This window comes from Equus quagga, chromosome 4 (genome assembly GCF_021613505.1).
Source record: "Equus quagga isolate Etosha38 chromosome 4, UCLA_HA_Equagga_1.0, whole genome shotgun sequence".
Taxonomy (NCBI): domain Eukaryota; kingdom Metazoa; phylum Chordata; class Mammalia; order Perissodactyla; family Equidae; genus Equus; species Equus quagga.
In genome coordinates this window covers 123,914,733-123,935,079 of record NC_060270.1, presented here as the reverse complement: position 1 = coordinate 123,935,079, position 20,347 = coordinate 123,914,733, and the positions used below count along the sequence as shown (strand labels likewise).

At 35.5% G+C, this 20,347-nt stretch overlaps 1 protein-coding gene across 2 annotated transcripts in view; it reads right to left on the bottom strand.

Annotated features, from left to right (window-relative positions):
- Window positions 1-2,242: 2,242 nt before the first annotated feature.
- ITGAV (integrin subunit alpha V) overlaps window positions 2,243-20,347 on the bottom strand; it is an 86,760-nt gene continuing 68,655 nt past the window's right edge. For both annotated transcript variants that reach the window (XM_046657827.1, XM_046657826.1), the window contains exons 19-30: window positions 20,132-20,199; window positions 19,320-19,467; window positions 18,707-18,799; window positions 16,542-16,621; window positions 16,078-16,158; window positions 15,484-15,589; window positions 14,711-14,869; window positions 13,774-13,884; window positions 7,177-7,290; window positions 6,969-7,076; window positions 6,274-6,396; window positions 2,243-6,016 (exon numbers count right to left, since the gene is read on the bottom strand). In XM_046657827.1, coding sequence (XP_046513783.1) covers window positions 5,921-6,016; window positions 6,274-6,396; window positions 6,969-7,076; window positions 7,177-7,290; window positions 13,774-13,884; window positions 14,711-14,869; window positions 15,484-15,589; window positions 16,078-16,158; window positions 16,542-16,621; window positions 18,707-18,799; window positions 19,320-19,467; window positions 20,132-20,199 — 1,287 coding nt within the window. In that variant the 3' untranslated portion in view covers window positions 2,243-5,920. The remainder of the gene's footprint in view (window positions 6,017-6,273; window positions 6,397-6,968; window positions 7,077-7,176; window positions 7,291-13,773; window positions 13,885-14,710; window positions 14,870-15,483; window positions 15,590-16,077; window positions 16,159-16,541; window positions 16,622-18,706; window positions 18,800-19,319; window positions 19,468-20,131; window positions 20,200-20,347) is intronic.

Sequence of the window (20,347 nt, the reverse complement as noted above, 5' to 3'; positions counted from 1 at the left end):
TCACCATGTACCCTATACAAGATCAAGAATAACTCCTATTACTCAGGTAGAGAGCATAATTCTCCAAGTTAAATACCACCACTGATAATGTGCATCACTTAGTGCTTTTGAGGGATAACTTTGTAGTAACTGTTAATAGTCTGAATACAAGATTGACTAAAAAGCAATGCCTAAAGATTCCATTTCAACACTCCAACATCTGAGAAATGGTGTAGAACTTTGAGATTACTTCAAAATAGTTTTTTTTAAAATAACACAAATGTAAATTATTCTAAGTTCCAATTCAAAATCTAAACTCCTTTTATTAAACCAACACCAATTTACATATTTATTATGCTTCAGGAGATGGGGCTGACAAGGAAAGGGACCCAGGAGGTAAAAGGGAATCTAACCATATAACTCTCTAGGCAATTCAGAACAGGTTAGAAAGTGAATAAAGATATTACTTGGAAAAGGATTGGTGTTGCACCAATTGATATGCAGGCATTTCAGCCTATTCACTAGATAATAGCAAATCCATTTTATAAACTGTGAACTAGCAATCTAGGCAGTGTTGCACAGCAGAAGGCATGCTGGACTAGGAATCTGAATATGTAAACTGAGGTCCCAATCCTGACAGTTACTGCTTTGAACAAGTAAGGAACCTTCTGGGCATCATCAACAGTGTGAAGGGGTGAGGTAAACCCCTCCTGATTTGTGGGTTTCGGCGTTTGACATGGTGTCCGTGGATGGTGTTCTTTGGATTGTCCTGTTTGGGGTTCACTGAGCTTCCAGTCTTGTAGGTTGCTATTTTTTTAATCAAATTTGGAAACTTTGGTTTCAAATATTTTATCTGCCCCATTTTCTCTTTCCTTTCTTTCTAAGACTCCTTGTGCACCTTGTTAGATTGTCCCACAGGTTCTTGACAAGGCTTTTATTTTTTCAATCTTTTTTTCTTTTTTTTGCCCTCTGTACATCACTTTGGATGAATTCTATCAATGTAAGTTCATTGATCCTTTTTTCTGTTCTGTCTACTCTACTTTTAATCCCCCTCTGATGAATTTCTGATTTTAGATACTGTATTTTTTAGTCCTAAGGTTTCCACTTGAGTCTATGTTATTAGTTTCCAAGTTTTTCCCGAAATGCCTACCTTTTCACCCCAAACTTCCATGTTTTCCTGTATAGACTCTGACATATTTATCATAGTCATTTAAAGTAATGTCTGCTGAATTGTTTGTGGGTCTGTTTCTATTGACTAATTTTTCTCAAAACTATGGGTCACATTTTTCTTTCTTCTCACTTACACACACACACACACACACACACCATTGTGGACGATACATTGTAGTCTTTAGGTTGTGGTATCTTCCTCTGAAGGTAACTGCCTTTACCAGCAGACAATTAAATCATAGGTGGATCACCTTAAACTTGTGGAAGCTTGGTTTTATGCTTTGTTAGGGCGAGCCCCTTTGGTTTTCCCCTTTGTCCTAGGGTGAATTAATCAATCTTGGGATGTAGTATTTATTCCTAAGCCATAGATCCTCTGGAGTTTTAATGGAAAGACTGGGGTATTCTCAAGCTCCTGTCACCTGGTAAGACTTGAACTCCAAACTCATGTTCCTCCTGCAGTGGACAGTGGCTGGAACAACTGCTCAGCTCTTTCAACCTTCCAGCTGTTGTTTTCCTTTTGGGCTCTCTGGAGTCTCACTAGAGCAGAATCAGGGTCAGGGTGGGCCAAAAATTTTAGGCGAAAATATTCTCCCTCTTAGAACGTGGCTCCTTCCTTTCCTAGATTTCACCCTCAATTTCTAGCCATGATGGCAGTGCCATCATTTCAGGAAATGAGAGGGCATTTTTCTGTTTGCATTCTCTCTATACAACAGAGAGCAGCCACAGAGAAAAGCGTGGTTCCCTTCCTTAAGAGTCAAACCCTCCCCGGTTTCCACCTGCTTTTGGTAACTTCAGTGTCTTCAAAAAGTTTCTTTTTTTTCCTTCTTAGTTTGTTCATTGTTATTGGACACAAGCTTCTCTACCATTATTGGAATTGGAAACCCTTCTTAAATTTTAAATATCTGTGATTCTATGACTTGTAATTGGTGTGTTTTCACATTAGGTTTCCTTTGCTCTTCTTGTATTATCTTTTTCCAAATAATTAACTCTTAAGAATTCAGACTTTCAGAGAGGTGTGTCACCAGTTCGCGGTCATCCTTTTAGTGCATTATTGCTGGCTCATGTGATTAAAAAACATACAACATCCCAGAAGGAAAGTATAAAGGCCATACCCAAACGCGGCACCACACGCTCAAGTTTATTGTACAGTGACGAGTTACACACGGGAAACTAAGCAGAACACTGTCCCAGTTTTCACTAACTCAAATCAAGTTAGCAAATGACACATTTTAGAATACACTCATTTTATGTCTCACCCAATGTGGGTGATCACAAGAGAAGCTAAACAAAGAAAATTACTTTCTATGTTACTTAGGTAGCAAATTAATTTGATATATACAGCTTCCAAGTTACTTTAAGATATTTTAAAGTGTTTCAAAACTAGTAGGGAACTGTTTACGTCCAGCCTGAAAAAGAATGTAGAATGGACCATTTTAGGGGTAAATAGCTTCATTTGTGTATCCACAGCAGAATCACTCCTTCCTGCTAACAAAAATACTAATAAATCTCTGTGTAGGTTAGGTTTACTAAATTAATAATGACACTGAAATTAACTAGGTTTGGTTACATTGTTATATTGCACTTGAGAACAATGACAACAAAAAATCAAAGACTCAGTACCTCTCCCAAAAAGTTCATTATGTATCAGAAATTACAATGAAACACAAGCACATATGCATGCTACACACCCCTAGGTTCACTGTTCTAACTAGCCTACCAAGAAGTTAAAAGGGATACTCTTCAAAACACTAAGTCATTTCATTCACGGTTTTTGATCCTATATGCAGTTTTCAAATTTTGTATATTTTTCTCATTTATCCAACTACCACATATACAAGTTATTCAAGAATACAAAGTGACACTGAGATATGCAATGGTCATACACAAGTATTCCAAGAATGACTTACTCTTCTCCAAGCTCGGCACTACATTCTGTAACAGAGGAATGTCTACCAACTTACAGATTGTTTTCCTTATAAAAATCAGCTAGATACTCTACTTTTGCCACATAAATCTCTCTCCTAAGGTCAGGATTCATTATCAAAAATCTTTACGGCCCTCTTAAAGAAGCCAGTATGGTCTCTTTTACTAATACTTGAATTTTCTCTTTATATAAATATAAAGTATTAATGAGAATTTACTATGAATAAGTAGTTTCATAACACAGGTAGAATTGTGGCACTAATACTTTGCTTACTTGTTTTATACTTCAGAATTACTAAGAACTTAATCAGAATTACAGTAACAACTAATCATAAGAGAAAGGTATAGGGAAGAAAAGGAAAGAATGTTCCTCACACAAATGTTTCTCAATTCTCAAATAAATGTATACATAAGAAATCAACAACAGTATCAATATATTTTACGAATATCAAATGCTTTAAATATTCTCTACACCTCACTCATATGTGTTTTTTCAAACTGAATCAGATTATAAGAATTTTACACTTAAATGGATTTTAATTCTCAATAAATCACAAACACAGTAGCATTTAAAATGTTTGAAAATTAAAATAGTTTTCATAGGACTACTTTTGACATTTCAAGCAAATACATTCACAGGCCACTTTAAGGTAAAAAGAATCCCAACATTTTGCCAAACATTTTCCTTAGAGAGTAGGCTTTTGCTTTATACTTCTACCATATTTTTGTGGAGATATAAATTTTCATTTTTTAAAAGAAAATACTATTGCTTAAAATTACATTTCATAAAGGAAATTTCAAACAGCATGTTAATTTCCAATGAAACATCCCACAATCTCCTTTACAAGGGTATACCTTGAGATAGACGCCATAAAGGAACAGACTGTGCAAAAGCAAATAGTAACCCTCTTTTCAAAGAGTGACTTTCTATCCAACATCTATCTTCAGGAATGACTGCTATTAGGTGGGAAAACAGGTAAGACGAAAGTTGTTATAGACCAACTTAGTAACCATCTGTGGCAGGCTCTACGATAAAAATATTTTTTTCTTAAAAAGTTTTAAATTTATCAGTAATAAAAATACTTATTGCATACGACTAAGATCTTTTAAGCTACTAATAAAATCTATACTACAAAACCTATTAATTTTGAAATTCATTAGAGCTAAATACAGGGTCTTATCAATATTCTAACTTGTATAACTCACCTACATTTGCCTCTATTTTATGAATATATTCTAGTTAGCCACTTGTGTAGAGAATTATAACACAAGACATGGCAAGATAAATTTCAATTTTTAAAACATAGAAAAATATTCAATTATTTAAGGAAAATACTTATCATTGCCAAATGAAGACAGCAATTAAAAAGTTATTAAATTCTCAACTTCCAATGTACAACATGACGTAATTGCACAAAAATAGGTATAATTAATAGTCATCCGCAGGCCTTGAGGAACTGTGAATAAATCACCCATTCCTCTAGAAAAGTCATCACCCTACAGGCATATAAAAGTACAACTTGCCTCCTATGCCGCTTTTATTAAAAAATCCTAGAAAAGTAATTTGTGTTAATAAGCCTAAGAAAGTTTTAAAAGGTTTCCAATAACTTGAATTGCTTATAAAAGTACCCTTTAGAAGTCACCTTGATATCTGAGACTAGTTTTACACATTACACTTTGCTTCAACTGAGGTCATATCCACGTGAGTAGCATCATGCTATTGCTAGAAGGAAACCAGTGAACTACTTTGAGAATTTCCATTCTAAGCATTTCCCATGGGCTTGGGGGGTTGGGTGCAGGTTCCTATAAGTTGTAAAGATTCCTCATTGATCTTGACCCATTTTCAGTAACAGTTTTGGAAATATAAGGAACAATACATGTACAGGGGGAAAACAAATTAATCCCAAGTGAAAATTCTTACTCTAAGAATGTACTATTAATAAGCAACTCTATCAAAGAGCTACAAATGTAGCCTTTTAATTAAAATGCTTTTTCTTTTTTGTATTGTAAATAGCCAGACTGATACAATGGGATAAATGTACTTTGGAAATGATTTCCAACTCCATATGGCTTTAAGCACCATGATATTTAGTGGAAATTAAACTATTACACATAATAGGCATTTCTGATTATGGAACGAATTTTTAGTATAGGTTGGCTTAAAGGATTTGAAATACAACTTATACAAATTAAAATGTAATAAAATGGACTGTGAATTAAATATAAATAAAAATTTAACAGCATGTACCCAATTTTCATATTAAAACACAATACTGTACCTTTGCTATTACAGGAAAGAATTTTGATGAAATCACGTTTGTTTGCTTTTTTTAAAGTTCTATGATGTAGGTAATATTAAAATCAAGTTCATGCAGTTACAAAATTAGTAGCTTGAAAACGCAACTGTAGTGTAATGTGTATTAACATTAAGTACCTGTACAAAAGATGTGGATCCTAAGGCCCGAATTTGGATGGCTTTAAAACAACAACAACAACAACAAACAAAACGCAACATACAAAATCAGAAACAATAATCGTAGGAGGTACTGTTTTACATAGAGTGGTAACTCAGGCACTACCTGTCTTATGTACATTGAAGAAGAGCTCTCGCTTGAAATTTTATTATTTAAATACCTAAAAACACAAGTCAGTGGATGTGTATTAAATGTATGTCTGAACATAATTATAACAAAAAGGCTCACAAATATTGCTGTCATTTTGTGGTTAAAACAATGGGCACCATCAGCAGTACAGTCTTGGAATTTAATTCCTCATGAAGGAAACTGAAACCTGTAAGGAAGTTGGTGATTCGAACGGGTCAGGATGTAGCATAACTTAAAAATCACAGTTAAGTTTCTGAGTTTCCTTCACCATTTTCATGAGGTTGAAGCTGTTCTCTTTCTTGCTCTTCTTGAGGTGGCCGGACACGTTTAAAAAAGCCCATCTGTCAGTTGAAGAAAAGCTAACATCACTGCCACATCAGTGAAGAAAATTCAAAGTATTCTGAGTGATTATATTCTCACCAAGAAAATTTAAATGGCACTTGGTACAATTTTTCTTCCCTGAAATAGTATGTAATGCTCATCGTGCACCATCATTAAACGTCCCTTCCTTCCCTTCCATTCCTCCTCCTTTTCCTTCCTCTCTCCCTCTTTTCTTCTGCTTCCCCTCCCTCCCTCTCTTTCTAAGTCCATTACTTACCCTGTACATTACAAATACCAAAACAGCCAGTAACAACAACCCTGCTAGAACTGCTAAAATGATCACCCACACAGGCACAGGCATGGGTGCCGGCTGAATGCCCCAGGTGACATCAGTGGTGACCTGTCGGGGGAAAAAAGTTTGAGTTTGAAAAATAGTTCACTGACTTATTCAACAAATATCTGAATGCCCACAATATTTTACGTTAATGGTATTCACATTATTTTCTTCTCTTGTGTACAATCATTTATTTGGTATTGGTAGCATGTACAGACACACAAAAACTCTCCCAAATAGGTTAACTTCTGACTGCCTCTGAAACGATTTTTAAATAATCCTATCCAGTTTATGATATATTGGTCCCATTTTTAATTCTCAAATTTAAGATCTTTAAAATGCTTTCACTTACTGCAGTTAATTTCTAACGTGGGGAGAAATTTCCCAAATTTCCCCCAGTGAAATTTAGTACATGCTAACAATCTCTTACAGAGGACAAGATGCCAAAGTAAAGCTTTAATAACTCCGGGGTGGGGGAGTAAAACAACACTATTAAACCAGGTTATAATCCTATCAAATAACTCTTAATTACTTAAAACTATTGAAATAGTTAAACTGCCATTATTTAAAATAGAATAAAAACATCTATGGCATTGAACTGAGTGGATTTATTCCATTGCCCCAAATCAACGACTTACTAATGTGGAGTTGAAGATATCCTCAATTGGAAGGTTCTTATAAGGAAACTCGATGACATTAAATGAAGCCGATGACTTCAGAGAATATGAATGATTCTGGTTTTCCTTCTGTATGGAAACAACAGTGAAATGATTTCCTGATGACAGGCCTTTTTCATTTCTTGGAAAAAATGGAGAAGTTTGCTGAACGCTGCATCTGTCCACTTACATTCATAAAGGTCTCGGTCCACAGCAGAGACCTCACATACAGGATTGCACTCTTTCCTCTGTCTAGCCGCCCAACCTGGCAGACAATCTTCAAGCATTCAGCAATTCCACAACCCTGCCAAAACAAATTATTTACTTACGAGAAAAGGTCGTTCTATCATCTCTTCAACATATGAAAATTACACATTATACTTGTTTTATGCAAAGGCTTAAGAGATGATCCAGATTCTTTTGCCTTATAGGAATAAGGTTTAAAATGGACAGGCTAATAATTGACTCTTTGAAGGCTTTTTGTTAAGGAAGGGTTGATTTTAATGTGATTTGTTATAGGAGGAAAAGATCTATAATATTACAAGATTCACTTTTACGGCTAGAATTCAAAATTCTTTAGGCAAACCCAGAGCATGGTGATTTTAGTATGACATAAAAATCAGATCACAATGTGTCTGTGGGAAAGAAAAAGAAGCGAGTGAATCTTTAACAGTCATTCCACGTCAGACGTGTAGAAACCAAGTGTCATGCCGATGGTCTTTGCCACATTCAGCGTCTTTATCAGGAACTTGAAGGCAGGCAGGTGAAAATAACAGATATTCACTACCTCATATGTGCTGGTCAAACTGCATTAGACATGTCACATGCATACACCTCACAACAATGCTGTCCAGTAAAGGGCACCTCTAGTTGATGACTAGGAAGAGAAGTGAGCGTCCTTGACCTGATAAAGGGGATCTATGAGAAGCCTATAGCTAACATCATACTTAATGGTAAAAGAATGGATCCTTTCACCCAAACATTAGGAACAAGAAAATGACGCCAGTTCATGACACTTCTATTTAACATTGTTCAGAAGGTTCTAGCCAGTGCAACTAAGAAAGAAAAAAAATTAAAAGATATCAAGATTGCAAAGGAAGAGGTAAAGCGATCTCTATTCACAGATGACAGGATCTTATATACAGAAAACACTAAAGAATCCATAATAAAACCATAAGAACTAATAAGTAAGTACAGAAAAGGTGCAGAATATGAAATCAATATACAAATACAAGCTGTATTTGAAACAGCTATACAAAGCTGTATACAAGCTGCATTTGTACATAGCTATATAGCTATACACTAGCAATGAAAAATCTGACAATAAAATTAAGAAAATAATTCTATTTAAAATAGCCTCCAAAAAGAATAAAATACCTGGAAGTAATTTAATCCAGGAAATGTAAGACATGTACACTGAAAACTACAAAATACTTTTGAAAGAAATGAAAGAAGACCTAAATAAACAGAAAGATATCTCATGTTCGAGGACTGAAAGACTTAATATTGTTAAGATGGAATACTCTCAAATTAATAGACAGATCCAATAAAGTCACTATCAAAATTCCAACTACCTTTTATCTAGAAATGGACAAGCTGATCCTAAAATTCATATGTAATTGCAAGGGACCCCAAATAGCCAAAACAACTTTGAAAAAGAAGAAAATGTTGAATGACTCACACTTTCCAGTTTCAAAACTTACTGTAGAGCTACAATAATCAAAAGATTTTGGTACCAGCAGAAACAATACAGGTATAGATCAATGGACCACAATTGAGAGTCTAGAAATAAACTCATACATTTATGGTCAATTCATTTGCAACAAGGGTGCCAAGACCATTTGAGGGGGATAAACAGTCTTTTCAACAAATGATGCTTGGACAACTGAATAGCCACAAGCAAAAGAATGAATCTGGGCCTCTCCTCCACACCAAATACAAAAATTAACTCAGTATGGATCAGGGATATAAATCTAAGAGCTAAAAACAGAAAACTTAAAAAACCATAAAACTTAGGTGTAAATCTTCAGGACCTTGGTTACACAAGAGTTTCTTAAATATAACAGCAAAATTATAAGCAACAAAAGAAGAAACAGACTTGAGAAAAGAAATTTAGACTTCTTCAAATTTAAAAATTTTTGCATCAAAGGTGACTATCCAGAAAGTAAAAAGAACAAACTAGCAGAAAGAGAAGTTGAGAATACAATCCCATTTACCTACACAACAAAAAGAATAAAATACCTAGGAATAAACTTAACCAAAGAGGTGAAAGACCTATACACTGAAAACTATAAGACATTATTGAAAGAAATCGAAGAAGACATAAAGAAATGGAAAGATATTCCATGCTCATGGATTGGAAGAACAAACATAGTTAAAATGTCCATATTACCTAAAGCAATCTACAGATTCAATGCAATCCCAATCAGAATCCCAATGACATTCTTCATGGAAACAGAACAAAGAACCCTAAAATTTACATGAAACAACAGAAGAGCCCAAGCAATCCTGAGAAAAAAGAACAAAGCTGGAGGCATCACAATCTCTGACTTCAAAATACACTACAAAGCTATAGTAATCAAAACAGCATGGTCCTGGTACAAAAACAGACACACAGATCAATGGAACAGAATTGAAAGTCCAGAAATAAAACCACACATCTATGGACAGCTAATCTTCGACAAAGGAGCCAAGAACATACAATAGAGAAAGGAGAGTCTCTTCAATAAATAGTGTTGGGTAAACTGGACAGTCGTATGCAAAAGAATGAAAGCAGACCATTATCTAACACCATACACAGAAATCAACTCAAAATGAATTAAAGACTTGAATGTAAGACCAGAAATCATAAAAATTCTAGAAGAAAACATAGGCTGTACCCTCTTTGAAATGGGTCTTAGCAGCATCTTTTCTTTTCTTTAAAGAGACATGAATACTAAGTCTACTCAGAAAAGGGAAACAAAAGAAAAAATAAACAAATGGGATTTCATCAGACTAAAGTTCAGCAAAGCAAAGGAAACCATGAACAAAACGAAAAGACAATCCATCAACTGTGAGAAAATATTCACAAATCATATATCTGAGAAGGGGTTAACTTCCAAAATATATAAAGAACTCACACAACTCAACAACAAAAAAACAAATAACCCAATCAAAAAATGGGCAAAGGATATGAAGATATTTTTCCAAAGAAGATATACAGATAGCCAACAGGCACATGAAAAGATGTTCAACATCACTAATTATTAGGGAAATGCAAATCAAAACTACAATGAGATATCACCTTACACCCGTCAGAATACCGACAGGTGTAATACACTTGGCTATAATTACCAAGACAAAAAAACAACAATGTTGGAGAGGATGTGGAGAAAAGGGAACCCTCATACACTGCTGGTGGAAATGCAAACTGGTGCAGCCACTATGGAAAACAGTAGATTTTTAGCGATTTCTCAAAAAATGAAAAATAGAAATACCATATGATCCAGCTATCCCACTACTAGGTATTTATTCAGAGAACACGAAATCAACAATACAAAGAGATTTACGCACCCCTATGTTCACTGCAGCATTATTCACAATAGCCAAGACGTGGAAGCAACCTAAGTGCTCATCAACTGATGAATGGATAAAGATGATGTGGTCTATATATACAATGGAATACTACTCAGCCATAAAAAAAAGACAAAACTGTCCCATTTGCAACAACATGGATGGTCCTTGAGGGTATTATGTTAAGCTAAATAAGCAGACAGAGAAAGACAAATACCACATGATTTCACTCATATGTGGAAGATAAACAAACACATGGATAAAGAGAACAGATTAGTGGTTACCAGAGGGGAAGGGGGCAGGCGGTTGGCAAAAGGGGTAGAGGGGAACATACATACAGTGAAAGATAAAAACTAGACTATTGGTGGTGAACACGCAGTCTATACAGAAACTGATATATAATAATGTACACCTGAAATTACACAATGTTATAAATCAATATGACCTCAATAAAATAAAAAAGAAAGTAAAAAGACAACTTACAGAATGAGAGAAAATATGTGCAATTATAGCCCTGATAGGGTAGCAGCCAGAATATATAAAGAATGCTTTACGACTCAACAATAAAGGCAAACAACCCAATTTAAAAACGGGGAAAGGATTTGAACAGACATTTCTCAGAGGAAGACATACAAATGAAAAGATGCTCATCATCATTAGTCATTAGGGAAATGCAAATAAAGCATAATGAGATACCACTTCACACTGATGATGACTATAAAAAAGCGTTTTTTAATTTTAAAAAAGCCAATAGCAAGTGATGGCAAGGATGTGGAGAAACTGGAAACCTCATCCATCGCTAGTTGGGAATGTAAAATGGTGGAACCACTTTGATAAATAGTTTGGCAGTGCTTTAAAAGTTAAACAGAGCTCCCAAATGACCCAGTAATTGCATTCCTAGGTTTATTCTCAAGAGAACTGAAAACATATGTTCACAAAAAAACTTGTGTATGAATGTTCATAATGGCACTATTTAAAACAGACAAAAAGTGGAAAGAACCCAAATGTTCATCAACTGATGCATAGACAAACAAAATCTGGTATACCCACAGAATGGAATATTATTCAGCCATAAAAATGACTGAAGTACTAATATATGCTACATACAACATGATGACCTAAAAAACATTATACTAAGTCAAAGAAGCCAAAAACAAAAAGCCACATATTGTATGATTTCATTTACATGAAATGTCCAGAACAGACAAATCCTTAGAGACAGAAAGCAGATTAGTGGTTGCCAGGGGCTGGCGGCAGGGAAGAAGGGGTAGGGACTGCTTAATGGGTACAGAGTTTCCTTTTGAAATGATGAAAATGTTTTGTAATCGGTTAATGGTGGTTGCACAATGTGAATATATTAAAAATCACTAAATTGTATAGTTTAAAATGGCTAAAATGGTGAATTTCATATTATGCAAGTTTTATCTCAATTTTTTAAAAAATGCTATTCTCTAGGAGGATAGAGTGTACAGGATGGAAAATGAGGTGGGGGTAGGAAGTAATTTCTATTTCATACGTATTGGCCAGGGAAGTTCTGTCGTACTCTGCCTTTATGGACACCAGAAGGAGACAGGACGTAAGCCACAGGGCTATCTGGACAAGGAGCACTCCAGGCAGATGGGAGAGCAATTTTCAAAGCCTGGAGGTAGAAACATGCTTGGGGCTGTCTATTCAATGAAAAGCAAGGCAGCCAGAATGCGAGGAACAGAGAGAGGAGAGGAGATGGAGGCAGAAAGGCGGAAGGGCCTTGATTCTGTTGACTTCAAGGCTTCCCAGGTTCTGGCTTTCTCTCAGAGTTAGGTGGGAAGGGACCACAGTGACATGATGTAACCTACATTTAAAAGGATCACTATGGCTTCTGATGGCAAATAACGGTAGCAGGAAAAAGGTGGAAATACGGAATCCAACTAGAGGTTTGAGAATAGTCCAGGTGAGAGAGGACAGTGGCTTGGGTTAGGCTGTGGCAGTGGTAGAGCTGATGAGAAGGGGCCAGATTCTGGGTCTTCTGAAAGTAGACATTAACAGAATTTGCTGATATAAGAACATGAGATATGAGAGAAGGAGAGGAGTCAAGCATGATGCCCAGGTTTTGGACAGAGAACTAAATGTGGAATGCTGTAGAAAGAGCAGAGTTCGGAAAACTCAAGGGTACATTCTTAGAGTTAAGTTTAAGATTCCTATTAAATATTTAAGAAGAGTTCTCCTAGGCAGTTGGATGATCAAGTCTGGAGTTCAATGCAGAGGATCAAACTGGATGTATAAATCAAAGTCATCCACACAGGGGTGGTATTAAGGGTCAAGACAGTGAGTAAGATCATCTAGTGCAGCACTGTTTGACAGAACTTTCTACACGACGGATATCATCAGTATGGGGATATCTGCACTTCCCAAAGCAGTAGCTCCTAGCCTCATGGGGCTATTGAACATTTGAAATGTGGCTGACAGAGACGTCAATATTATAGCACAGATCTAAGGAACGAATGTAGGTGGAGCAGACAAGAAATGTGAGATTTGAGCCTTAGAATACTCTTACAGAGTTTAAAGGTCTGAAAATGGAGGTTAAGAAGAAGTAGTCAGTTGTGGTAGGTGGAGAACCAGAAGAGAGTAGTGTCCTAGAAATGAATGAGGAGTGCTTCACGAAGAAGGAGGTGATTAATGGCCAAAAGTCACTGAGCAGTTGAATTGGATGAGAACGAAGAAGGACCATGGCACTTGGTGACGTGAAGTGACTGCTGACGACTAATGAACGTAAACACTGCACCAGGTTCTCTGCCTGGTGATGGGTTGCAGATCGGTTAAATTTCAAACACTTAAATGATAAGCCCTTTCTAAGATTATAGTCATTACATAGGCTGACTCAAAAAAAGTTGATCACAATGTTAATCATTATTGTAATATATTGTTATTGAGGCCTTCTGGGTTTTTCCTGCAGTGTTGCACTAAAGCCTCAAAGATCAGGATGAGGCCAGGAGAAATGTCAGTTAAAGGAGTGTAGTCAGAAAAATAAGTTGGACCATAAAATATTTTCATTAGCAATCTATAAAGTCAGATCATTTGAAGCAAATTTGGCATTAATTTGACCAGGAACAAGGAAATTATGAAGAATGGATGGTATAAAAGTATATATAGTTCTTTCAAGCACAGCTGTTGTTATTTTTGAAATGTGCTTTGGCATCGCTTCTATAATCACTTATTTTTAAATGTTTAAAGTGCTTGTTGTTGAGATGGCGCTTACCAAAGTGTGAACGTCTCCTTCAGTGAGGGTGAGATCTCGCTTAGTGATGAGATGGTTCCGGTCACCTTGCCCAGAAACTGTGTCATTCTTTTCAGTTTGCGAATTTGAGATCTATGATTACAATAAACTGGTGGTAAATAATAATGGAAAACATTTTACATGGACATTTTGGCATAAACTGTTATATGTGATTAAAACAGTGACTGGAAATTTGGTACAATAGAAAACTCACCACTTAAGATATAAGGTGAAAAGTAAGCATAGAAAATAAAGATTAGAGTCTTTCGTATGTAGAAAAAAGTTACCTCTGCCTAGCCATGATTTTCTCCCCTTGCATAGCAAGACAGGAAACTGATAAAATACAGAAACAGACTGAAATTTCACAGTGTACATCTGTGATGAGTGTTAATTAGGAACATACATCTTTTGTTTTGTTTTCTTAACTTTCCTTAGTCCAAATTGTGCAACAGCTTCTCGTCAAAACTTATGTGCTAGGATGGGGATGACTGTAGCCAAAGTATACAGAATTCCATAAAATGACATTTTTCTAGGTCATGTAAGTCAAGAGAGCCACAGTAAAATGTTGTATCTTATCCCAAAGACAAAAATTTCAACAACAAACATCCTCAACACAACATTATAGTGGATAAACCACAAGGCAATGGAACTAAACTCAAACTGAGTCACTTACGAATATCTCCTGAGGCTCACGAAACACTTCACAAATACACCGTTCACTAGGACGTCACAGAATCAACCTTTACTCATGTCACGAATAAACAATTTAATTCTTAGTGTACTGGTTATGAACTAAAATATTTTTGCAGAGTGGGTCTGTGGATTAGAATAGTTGTTTTATTTCACATTTCTTTTATGGGTTCAGAAAGAAAAGCAATAAAACGTCATCATAATGAAGCGCTGCTATTAACCACATTACCTTAATCCTCAAAGGGTTGATCTCCATATCTGAGGTGCAGTTCATCGGCCCATCAATATCGTATTGCAGGATGTAGAGCAAGGTGTTATTGTTGTATTTGTAAGGCCACTGAAGGTTTAGCATTGCCTTGCTGAAGGAACTTGGACCGTTGTTTCTCAGCTAATGAGGAAAAGAAAAGGCAAATACTTTCGGCAAAAATCTACTCTATAACCCTTCCCCTACACCAACCTTAGGGATCATTAGCAACAGGATTTGAACAACAGCAGAGTTACCATAGTAACTGTAATACTACAACATGCCCATTATTATGCAAAAGACATGAAACTTCACATTTGCCTCTAGCGTAGGGCAGGATGTGTTGGAATGAAAATATAAACAAAAGAGGAAAATATGAAAAAGTTACTAATGAAAGATAGCGTAGAAAATTCTCTTCCTGCAGAAACAAAATTTGGATGTTCTGCTATAGGCATTTTCGATTTTTAGTTAGAACTGCAAAATGTCTGTGTGAAAATATTCAATGACCTATTGCTTTTATTCAAAAATTGGTTTTAAACAAGAATTTGTATAAACTGCTTTCTTTACCCCCTAGAAGCTACTTATCTAATAAAAATGAACTTATGAATAGGGAAAAAATTCAAAGAAATCTCTGGTATATACTTAAACTATGCAGAGTGTACATAAAAATTAAATAGATTTGTTTTTTAAAAATAGTCCCTCTGTTCTCTCTTTGCCGGCTCTCTACCAGGTATCAGTTAAATCCAAGAACTGCAAACCTCATAGATGTGCTGAACGACTGGCCCAACGTCTTCCTCAGTGTCAGGGTTCTCCTTGTGCTCCCAATTCGGAATCGGAAGAAAGATATGATCAGGACTTGAGACTCTAAACAATGACCAAAGAAAACCTACCATGAATATCAAAATGATATGGTCAGTCCATTTTCAAAAGTAGCCTGTATCCAAATGAATAAAATCAGAACTAATTAAAAAAAAACCCACTATACATGCATGCGTACATGCGCGCGCACACACACACACACACACACACACACACTACGCTTTACCGACTCTAATGTAACAGGTGAATTGATAAGTCAGTTTGCATAAAGTTCAATAAACTTATTTTGTGCCTGCTGTTGCCATATCTGGTTTATTTCCAGAGGATTACCAAACAGTTATTCGGGGCTTGGGACACACGTAGGACCTTCTTCTTTCTACAGGAGCTCCAGTTCTAGCAAAACCACCACTAACCACCGAGTGCCTACATCCAAAACAAGCTAGGGGGCCTCATAGTTACTTTTAAAAAGGAACTACTTAGTGAAATAGTTTAAATCACCAGAATGAGATACTCAACTCAGTAATCATACTGACCCTCTTATCTCAACAGCAGCTAAAACAGCAAGGTCAGCTTTGTAAGATACAACTGGGCTTACTTTGTCAAAAAGATTGGAGCTGAAAAAGAAAAAAATATATTTAGGACTGAATTGAGCATAATCATCGTCAAAATCACACAGAGGCAAATGCAGTAAAATTAAAAATGAACAAATTAAAAGCAACAAAGAAATGAAAAACTTACAAATCACATAATGACTTTTATAAGTATTTAATTCCAAAAAGATGACCAAGTTTTACTTCTTAGTTTTGTTTGACAAACTCAAAACTGATGATAAAATTATTCTTATAATATAAATATTGATTTTGAGAAACGGCAGAATCAAGTACTTAAGTTTTATTCTATTCTGTTCCATAATATTTAACGTATATTACATAATACATTTATAACAAATAATATGTCCTCAATAGTTATTATAAACTCGAAAAAGTTGTTTTCATACCTTTGGATCTGCAAATCAAATTTCACAGAAGTATCCATCTCTGATTGCTGGTGTACGCTGAAACGAAGACCAGCTAAGAGCTGAAGGGGGAGGAAAAGATGCTAACATAGGTTAAAACAATGTCTAATCAGTGAAATTTCAAATCCAATTTCCAAATATAGGGTTTTTCTGAACTTACAATAAAACTGAAAGTACTCTAACAAAGACAATTAAATCTCATCTTCTATTGAATCTCTTTTATTTAAGATACTTGGGCCAATTCATAATGGAGCCTACTTAACAATTATTAAATATAATTATATCTCTTTATAATATTAACTATCTTTCTAAAAAATGCAAAAGTAAATGCTTGTTGATCCAATGAAAGCACAACAATTATGCACAATTATTTGGTCGCAGGAAGCTAACAACTGAACTTGTGTTCACATATGGAGCAGGAAGGAAGAAATGGATGGTTAACAAGAGTGAGAACTTGGCTAATGAAGGCATGAATTGAGCCAGAATGAGAATCTCTCCACACCTCTCACCACTCTACCAACATTGAACATCCTAACTTCTGCAGGCAGAAAACTGTTATTTTAAAGAGAACAACTGAGCTACAAGATAAGAGAAAGCAGGCTCCTTGGGGACCGCATAAATGATACATAAAAATGGCACTTCTGGGGCTGGCCCGGTGGCGCAGCGGTTAAACGTGCACATTCTGCTTCAGCGGCCCGGGGTTCGCCGGTTTGGATCCCAGGTGCGGACATGGCATGCTGTGGTAGGTGTCCCACGTATAAAGTAGAGGAAGATGGGCATGGATGTTAGCTCAGGTCCAGTCTTCCTCAGCAAAAAGAAGAGGATTGGTGGCAAATGTTAGCTCAGGGCTAATCTTCCTCAAAAAAAAAAAAAAGGCACTTCTAGGGGACTTCATCAAACTGCCTCCCACTTGACAAAGCCTGGCGTGGGATTTGACATAACCTGGAATGATCTACACTGAACGGGCGGTGAGTGGGAAAGCTAGAGAGAATGAGGATATGAAAAAATAAAAAGCAGGTTCCCTCATTAATGAAATATTGTGTTAAATATATGTGAAAAAATGCAATTCAGGGTACTCCGTTCAAGCCCTCTTCCCTAAGAGACCATACATCTAGAAACAATAATAACTTTTAATAGAAAACATACTTCAATATGAAACATTTATTTTAACTGAAATATATGACACATAAGAGTGTGTAAATTTAAGGCATACAACATGTTGATCTGATACATTTGTAAATTGTAATATGATTGCCATTGTAGCACTAGTTAGCACCTCTATCATGTCACATAATTCGCATTTCTTTTTTGTGGCTGGAATAATTAAGACCTAGTCTCTTAGCAAGTTTGACAATTATAATACTATGAATATTGAATACTGTGAATGCTGAATATGGTTGTCTATATTCACTATGCTGTGCATTAGAGCTCTAAGACTTATTTACTACTAGTTGCAAGTTTGTACCCTTAAACAACAGCTAATAGGAGAAATGTTATTTAGGGTAAATACAGAATATTTAACCCCATATTATTGCAGATCTTCAAATTACCGATATGTGCTATTAAATTAAATTTTATTGAAAAAGTAACATGAAATATATACTGCCATTTTTCCTTGATACTAGAAATTCTACAAGGTGTATTTTGTTTCCTTTTTAGAGGATTTGGGAAGTGACTCAGTGAGTGCTTCTTCTCAAGCTCCTGGGCTCCCTTCTCCACCACCTGAAGGGGACGCTCTTTGATCCTGCTCGGGAGGACCATACAGGTTTCAAGTTAATGAGAAAATTCTATCTCAACTGAGAATGACAGTCTTGGTATTTGTCAGAGTGCTTTGAGGATTCATTAAAGCATTAGTTTAAAATATCAAAGTTAGAATTTCAGTCCTCAATTTGAACCATGTTCTCATCCATTTACCAAATTGAAGGCCGTGTAAAAAGCAGCTTATTGAATACAGTACAACAGCACAACCCATTATTTTAGTGCCTTCGTCAAAACTAAAACTCTGCTAATTTACATTCTAAATCAAAACCAATTTAATGACACTATTTTGAAGTGTTTATTAAAAAAATTACTATGGATAAACCCACAGAGAAATATGCTATTTTCTTTAAAAGAAAAAAAAAATCCATTTAATTAAAATAACTTACTTGAGTTCCAGCCTTCATTGGGTTTCCAAGGTCACATACCACTTGGCGGGTTTGGTTTTCTGTCTTAAATGCACAGGAAAGTCTTGCTAAGGCCTTTGATAAAGAACAAAGATTGAAAGGAAAATAAATTAATGACCCCCAAAAAAAGCAGACGCCATAAGACTATAAAGTTCCTAGACAATAGCATGCAGTTGGATATTTAAGTTTCTTGTTTTACAAAGTAAATACATGTATTTGAGCAAATAGGGGGTACAGGAGAAGCCAGAATTGTGTACAATTGCCACATACAAATGTAAAAATGTTCTGAAAGGTCCCCAGAGGATTTAGTTACATAACCATATTACCCCTGACAAATTATTTGATGGACAGGCTCAGACACTTTATCTTTCTGACCTTGTTTCAGGCACTAACTAGCAATTCTACAAGTGTCCTATCAATGCATTATGCAAAGTATTAGGCTTGAAAAGAATTATGTAAGATAGGCACGCCATTGTCTAGCAATTTATCCTTAGGTAGAATGGCTAAGCTTTTACAAGCCTAATAGGACAGTAGCTCATTAATGTTAATGAGACCTAGGAGTGCATTTCGATTTTTAAAGAGGCAGCTTGCTTACTTCACTGTTGCGGACAACCCCGATGAAATCAGCCTGCGGTGGGATGGAAATGATGAGCTCCGCTTCATAGGCACCTTCTCCTTGATTCTGAGCTTTAACAATCAATGTCAGAGGATTGTCGTCCCCTATATAGATTTTCTTTTGATCACTGCAAGTTAATACAAATCTAGACAATGAAAAAAGACTGCACAAGGAGAGCATGACTGTTCAAAGAAATAAGAGATAAATAGACAGCACTGACACATTCAACAGTGTCTCAAGATATTTTAAGACTACTTCACAGCTCAATAGAAAACTGGAAATAGCACAGTGGGTGCAAATCCAATGCTTCTGTCAGTAAAAGAACACACTGATGCCACTAGTGCATCACTATCATTCACATCTATTACAGAAGCAATTTTCTATCTCTTAGTAAGTACTATTAATTCCCTGATTTTTTTCCTGAAAGCTTAACTAATCATTTGTCACAATTCTCACAATATTCTTTATAATTTATACACCATATAAAATTCAATCAGATTCCTTTAGTTAAGAGTATGTCTACAACAAAGTGTATCTTTAAAAGAATATAGTATTACTTTGGGACACTACCCAATGGTGAACGGAAACAAGACTGTCAACCTAGGCAACTAGTGACAATAGTGGACATTTTTTTAAAGCTCAATATTGATTGTTTTACAATTATAGAAAATAGTACATTATCTTTCTATATAACTAATTCTCATTAAAATATATTATTATTTTGAATAGAAAAATGTGCTCTTCCATTTAAATTTCTTATTATACTATTTACTGTTTGGAGGAAAACTTACCTATCCACAGAAACTTCCAGTTTGGGTTTACAGACATTGTCTTCACCACAGTCAAGGAGAATATGAGCCTACAAAAAAACAATTTATTTTTTCTATATGAAAAAATAGTATAAGACACATATGTAGTATATACCAGTATATGTGGATGTATGTGAATACACATATATACACACACATTTATATACATCATATGCACTCATCGACTTGTTTGCATAC